The following is a 7,580-nucleotide window of genomic DNA, read 5'->3' as shown; positions in this document are numbered from 1 at the left end:
CATGTCTAAGTGAGGCATTACATTGTTAAATTCAACAGTATATATTCTATATTTAATAACCTATAGTATACTGTAAGCAAACATTATCTGAATGGGAATCAATAACCAAGTAAATGTTTGTCCATTAGGAGAGTGGTAATCTTGGGAAGTCACTGTTCTTCTTTTTCTACCTGCCCTCTGCAGGACCCTTTGTAAAAAAAAAAAAATAAAAAAAATAAAAGATCTTTCCAACACATAGCTTATGAAAGATATGTAACACTTTTTATTGGCAGATCGATATGTGAAAATATCACTGATTTGTGAAGTAAAAGTGACAGAAAAAAGAAAACCAGATAAAGAAGAATACATTAAACTCCTCTCTCAATTAAGCAATTACAGAAAATATAGATCAAGTCAGCTTACATATATCGGTTGTGGACTATGATTTTTAACATATTATTTTACATTATACAGCATTATATTATTTAACATTAAGTTTAACATTATATTACCAGATAAATTAAAGTGCACATATTTTCTTTGGGATACTTTCAAGTAAGGTTATTGACAAGGACATTTCTTTGAAAACACCTTTATTATTATCATATATACATTTGGGGGTGTTGGTGTCAAAGCAGAGGGTCAACCATGGTACAGTGAGGAGACTCGCTCTCCTTATGCTGTCTGAATGAAAGTCCAATTTTTGAGTTTTGAAGGTTTTGGCTAAATCTGAGTAGATAATAATATGTCCTATAATAATGAAGTTCTATAGGCTTCAGAATTCATTCTGCTGGTTTTTGCAGTACATCACATCAATAAATATGAAGGAACAAGTTCCACTGGCAGTCATGTATGACCAATGGGTGATGAATATGAATATGCATATGTGAAGTGCTGTAATTCCTACACAATTTCTATGATTTGGAGTTAATTTACACCAATACAAGATTTGAAGGTATTTACATTTATTTATTTTTGGTTTTTATTGCTCTAGAATGCTAAGTTGCTTTAGAATTTCTATGGGCTAAAAGGTAAGATAATCTGGCAAATAATGGCAAATTCATTAATTCATTATAGATATTTCACATTGGCTGCTATTTATGTTTAATGGATTATGTTTATGGTGTGAAAATAATGCTGATTTTTCAAAACCTTGAAACCTAGAATATATTTTTTTAGACCTGTGTGATCACTGTTGATAACAATAAAAAATTAGAAATTAGCTGATCTAATACATTATCAATCACACTGGATTTGTTAACAAGAATTGTTCTGCTGTTTGAAGTTATTTCTGATCAGGTCTTAAACTATTACATTAATGGTCATAATCTTGAAAAAAAATATATATTAATTGTTTGTTTACTCTCATAAATTCTTCATTTTCGTTTATAGCATTTGGCAGACAAATTTGGGAGACCAATTCTTGTAATTCATTATTGTAAAAAGAGTACAATTTCACATTTGTTTCTCTGGTTTCCTCATGCCAGTTGAGTGTGTGAATGAGTATGGACTGATAATGTATTCCTGCAACACCCATTGTTACAAGGATATCTTTCAGATCCACTGAAACCTTGACCAGGATAAACCAAGATATTGGAAGTAAATTAAATAAATTGGATTTCTAATGTGTATATTAATATTTGAAAACTTAAACAATCATAATGTTATAATATCTCCCCTGCTATATGTTTTGCACATTATTTTTATTAATATTGTTAGATAGTATAGTTTCCTTTTTTGTTTTTTTTAAGGTCTTTCTTAGACCTTAAAGGTTTTTAAACCTTTCTGTTTGGTAACCACTGGGATATATTTTTATATTCCTCTCCAGGTCTGTGACTATTTTTCTTTAGGTTTGAAGTTTTGTCATACTATTATTGATAAGTATCAAGGAATGATCAGTTAAAGTTCCTTGTTTGTTTTAGATCATTAAGATTTAAGAGTGGCATTTGTGTAAATGAACTAGGCCAATGAGGATGCTGTTAATCTAGTTGAGTAAATAAAAATAACTACGTTTGACAAAACTGTTGAAATGTTTATGCCACTTTATAATAAATTGTAAAACATAACTTGAACATTACATTTTCCTATCACCCAGAACCCAGAAAGGATACAAACTATTACACTTATCTGTTTTAGCTATGACTGGAAACCTTTGCTATAGTAAAAAAAAACTATATGTAGAGAATATTGAATATTTTATATTGAAAAGTTGTATTTGAATGTATAGTTCTGAATTATACAATATTTGTATTTAATAATTGTGATTAAATTGATTGATTTAATTGGTTTTATTTCATGTTTTATTTTTCAGAATGTAGTCAAAAATACAAAAATATTTTAGTTTTAGCAGTATGATTCAAAAAGATGTTTTTTGTCCTATTTCAATTTCAGGTTAATGTATCAACAATCAGTTGATTACAACAAGAAAAAGAAAGGAAAAGTTAAACATAATATAAGGATATTGATTAAGCATTTGCAAAATATTGTATAGATATTTCATTTTGAAGATCTGAAGTTTGGTATCGAGTACAGTATTACCAGGCTTTATCTATAAACATATACCTAGTCCCATATAAAATACATTTTGTAATACTTATTGACCCTGGCAAACCATTACCTAATAGACATAAATGTGAAAATTGCTATTGCAAAGCGTTATGGTAGAAAATTAAAATTATCTGGTTCTTTGATTAAGTAAGGTACATGATTAGATAAATGATAAGTCTTAAAAATGATCCAACATAAATGTGCATCAAACCAGGGTTTACACAACTCACCAGATTTTCTTTAAGCAGGTTGCAAGCCATTTCAATGCAGTCTACACCTCCAGTTTTTTTTTCATTTGCAACTTGTAAAGAATCTGGTACCCATCGTCCCAAGCATAGACTAGTTGTTCCATAGGACTGTATTTGAGGCTTGAATGAGTGCCATAACGCTTTGGAAAATACACTGTAGGAGCATCATCATTGGTTACCATATCACTCACATCAAAAACACACTGGATACGGGAGCGGCTGGGAAGCTTGGAGTTGTAGATTACATAGACTGTGCCACACACTACAAAAGCTGCTTCTGCATTTTCCCTTGGACAAGGTGTATCCCACATCTGCTCAATGGCCAGAGTGTTTGAATCAACCTTGGCTAATGACACGTGTTTCTCGTTATTCTTTGTGGCATAAATGGCCCACAAACCTTCTTCATCTATAGCCAAGTCAACGTAGGTTTCAGAATTAAGACTGTAGACTGGAAGCTGGTCTTTGGCTGGGAAGACAGAACTGTCAACCACAGAACCTTTCTGTAGGTCGAACTTCACCAACCTTATCTCATCACTGACCTTTACAAAATATAGGTGATTTTTGTACACAGCATGACCCATACCTTGCCAAGAGGAGGGAAGTTTGACAGCTTTGCCTGCTGTGATGCCTAGGGAGGAGGTGAAGTCACGCACAGAACTGAACTCATAAAGTGTATCCTCCCTAGTCCCATTAAAGAGGTACACTTTTCCAATGGAGACACCCATGTCTTTAGTCCACATGCCTTTAACTCCACCAACTCTTTTGAGAATCTTCATGCCCTTAATGCTTGACACCATGTCACTGCAATCTTTGAAGAAAGTAAAGATTACATAGATTATATGTCAGTTTATTTATTCATGAATATAAAAAAATAGAATAGTTGATGGCATCACAGATCTCTAATCAAGAGTGCATATTTTTAAAAAGATATATCCATCTAGACTTACATATTCCTGATAATAATATAAACATTAAGTGGATCTAATGCAAATTCCTTTGTATTCTAACACACACATCAGTCATAACATTTAAATCACTGAAAGGTGAAGTGAAGCAAGTGAACTGTCAGATCTCAAAGTTGATGTTGAGATGTGGGGATATGGAAGCCAAGTGTTTAAGGTGTTGGACTACTGACTGGTAGATCATGGGTTTGAATCCCAGGGCCACCAAGCTGCCACAGCTGGACACCTGTGCAAGGTCCTTAACCCTCATTTGCTCAGCTGTTTAAATGAGGTTAATGTATGTCTGGATAAGCATTTCTGGTAAATGCCATAAATGTAAAATGTTGTGTGTATTGCATAAAAAATGGGCAAGCATAAGCATCTAATTGAAGGTCATTTTGTGATGGTTAGACAACTGGGTTAGGGCAGCTCCAAAATGGCAGGTCTTCCTGGTAGCCAGTAAAGTCAATGCTGGAGGTTTGGTCAATATGCTGTATATGGAGAGGAGGCATGTGGAACTAGCCAGTAATGAACGATGGCACTTTACTTATTTGTGTCTCTTTTTGCTGTCAGTACTGTAGTTTGTCTCTCAACTTGCAAGAGGAATGGCAGAGTGGGTCCCTGGGTGAAGCTGTGCAGCTGTTGGAGCATCACTTTTCTGTGATCACTGTTCCAGGTGCCTTTCATTTTTCTTGCTCTGTCCCTCTCTTAATCTCACCTACTAACTGGTAAATGTGTGAATGGTGAACGTGAGATGTGCACAATGGTATGTTCACAAATATCCATGGGTAATAGTCATTATTAAATTTCAGGGCAGAGGCTAAATTAGCCAAGGTTTCAGGCATTATTGAGGAAAGGGTTTGTGGACGGATCCACACCAGTGAGGCATAACAGTCAGAGATGGTGCCAGGGCCATCAGCATCTTTGCTAGAGTTCACAGTGGGTTGGGAAGGCTCTATAATTTCTAAATAACTACATTGAGTACTAAATGCAATATTACAGAGATATGTTTATTTAAAATAGAAAGAATTGTAAAGATTCTAAAGAAATATAAAATATGCAGGCTCCTGTGTGCAATGTGTGCTGTTTAACTTCAGGGATGGTGTGCTTTTTAAAAAGGGCTTTATGCCCCATGTTCAACTTTTTCATGCTGAGTGTATTTAAGTGTAAAAACACTGTTCAATTTATGAAACATTGTGCCAATACCTGTGAGCTTAGCATATTTGGACTTGTTCCTCTCCTTGGCCACAATCACCTGCTGCTCCACCAGCTTGTCATCTACATCTACGCAGGGCTGTGCGCCATTCTGTGTCTCAAGATAATCCATCTCACGTTCCACCCGGTCAACACGGACACCCACTGCATCCAGCTCACTCTTCAGTGCCTCCTTGTTCTTGTCCAGGCCTTCAAGCTGAGCTACAATCTGCTGCTTAAGCTCACGCAGCTCTGAAGTGTAGCGACTTGTCTGCTCATGCCACAAGGAAATACGATCCTTACAATAAAAAAAGGAGAGAAGTCACACAAATTTAAGCTTGATGCTTTTACATGATTTCTAAACGAGTACAAATTATATAAATTAACCAAAATTAAAATACAAATTTTTGAGAACAATTAATACTTATATTTGTTTTTGTACAATAAACATATAAGATCTAAGGATTCATAATCTGTCCTACATCTTAATACCTTTAATATTGGCTACCTAACATTTTGCTAAAAAAAAAAAAAAGATACTTATTTCATATATTTGCTGGAAAAAAACAAGTTGCTGGAAAAAAGATTTGAATATTTGGCACATAAATGAACAGTAAACCAAAAAAAGGGGTGAGTATACAGACAGTTTCTTTTAGGACATCTAAGAGACTGAAGGAAATGGGAAGGGAGAATGGAAAGATATGTGGACCTAGGGAAAAGCAGAAAAAGAAGGAGGCAGAATATGAAATTCTATAATATGTGTCCCTACATATTATAGATATGTGTGAGTTTAATTATACTTAGAATTGAAATAATAAACATAGGTGATCAAATGTTCAGTTTGCAGTCACAAAGACTCATGCATTCAAAGGGAAATGCATTTGAGGGTCCATCTGATTCCAGTTAAAGCCAACCTCTTTGGATTTCTGGATGTGCTGGTGTGACTGGGAGCACAGACAACTTTAAGCTTACCTCAATTGCAAGCAGTCTCCTCTCTAAGTATTCCATTAAGGCCTGTTGTTGTGCTGCAACTATTCCACCAAGTAAAACAATGAAAAACTGAAGAACTCTCATGATAAAAAAGGGAAAGTTCTAATCCGCTGTGTGTTCTAGTCCGCTGTGTGTGAGACGTAAGTACCCGGGGAGGGAGGAAGCTCATACTTTGTGCTTACTTCAACTGGAATGTTTTGACAAGCCAAATAGGAGGAGCCTGTAACATCTGGAACTACCATAGCTTTTCTTTTCTTAACCTTTCTTCACTCTCCATTTCTGTAATTGTCAGAGACAAAACTAATACTATATATAGAAGTTACAATTGTTTTATTAATGTTTGGCTCATTTCAGTAAAAATAAAAACATGAAAAACAATTTAAACCATGTTTTGCTGCAGAGAGAACGCTTTTTAGAAAGATCCTTATCCTTATTTAACTTTTCTAAATATCAATATACAGTTTCATTTGCAGATAATTAAAGCTAAGTAAACTTGAAATGCTCTAACTAACACCAATATTCTGTGATAGCACGAAGTGCACCAGAGAAGTTAAAGTGGTTAATAACCTACTACTGGCCTCTGATCAGGGTTGTTTACTTGCTTACAGATCTTGGATCAGGTTTTATTTGACTGATAGTTTAATATCAGGTTGTAGCTGTAGATGTTGATTTCTCAACATCTATTATAAAGTCTGATGCTCCACAAAGGCTTACTGTTGCTTTTCTTTATACATGCTGGCTCTGAGTAAAATAAGTTGTAAAATTAAAATTCTTGAAAATTCTTAAGATTGTTGAAAGGCCTAATAAGTTCACAAACAATCTTGAGTTTTAGACTAACATGAACAGAGGCTTGGACCCAAATGCACAACGTGTACAAAGACATCAATAAAAAAGGTCTTTTAGATAATTAACGGGAAAAGCACTGAAAGAGAAAAGCGAGCGTCCGCAAGCTCCTACACCACAGCAAAAGAATGTACTACAAAAAGATTGTATCAAATGAATAGTAACAAAACAAAACGAATACAAACCAATTAACAGTATAAATATCAATTCACGCACTGCGATGGGTTGGTACTCCGTCCAGGGTGAATCCTGCCTTGATGCCCGTTGACGCCTGAGATAGGCACAGGCTCCCCGTGACCCGAGGTAGTTCAGATAAGCGGTAGAAAATGAATGAATGAATGAATATCAATTCACACAGTATAAAGTCTAAACTTTTTTTATAACCGTTCTCATTTTAAGACAAAGCTTAATTAGTCGCCATATCTGGCACTATGATTGCACCAGAAGGCACTTTTAAATGTTTAATTTAATAATAATATTTTATAATGGATTATAAAGTGCCTCCTGGCAGAAATAATTTTGCTAAATGTGTAACAGCGCATGATGGTCACAAGAGGTAACTTCCGACAAAAAACTCTCGTGCGGCGCCCCTAGTCAACTTGCACCTTTGGCAAATGCGTGGGGCCGGCCATGTATGAGGAACAAAGAAATGTATTATAAGCACATAGTAATATTTGGACTGTTGGAGAAAGATTGTGGATTGTGTTAACATGTAAGTTAAACAAATACACATCATGTTTTATTTTAATATAAAGTGTGTGTGTGTGTGTGTGTGTGTGTGTGTGTGTGTGTGTGTGTGTGTGTGTGTGTGTGTGTGTGTGTGTGTGTGTGGTGCTAC

General features: G+C 34.9%; 1 protein-coding gene across 1 annotated transcript; it reads right to left on the bottom strand.

The window, feature by feature from the left end:
- Positions 1-271: 271 nt before the first annotated feature.
- olfml3b (olfactomedin-like 3b) lies at positions 272-6,064 on the bottom strand. The gene is made up of 3 exons (XM_060858391.1): positions 5,882-6,064; positions 4,922-5,207; positions 272-3,582 (listed from the first exon to the last, which is right to left on the bottom strand). The coding sequence occupies exons 1-3, from the start codon at positions 5,981-5,983 to the stop codon at positions 2,798-2,800; spliced, it is 1,173 nt and encodes a 390-aa protein (XP_060714374.1). The 5' UTR covers positions 5,984-6,064; the 3' UTR covers positions 272-2,797.
- Positions 6,065-7,580: the final 1,516 nt, after the last annotated feature.

This window comes from Tachysurus vachellii, chromosome 22 (genome assembly GCF_030014155.1).
Source record: "Tachysurus vachellii isolate PV-2020 chromosome 22, HZAU_Pvac_v1, whole genome shotgun sequence".
Classification (NCBI taxonomy): domain Eukaryota; kingdom Metazoa; phylum Chordata; class Actinopteri; order Siluriformes; family Bagridae; genus Tachysurus; species Tachysurus vachellii.
This window is presented reverse-complemented; position numbering and strand designations above follow the sequence as displayed.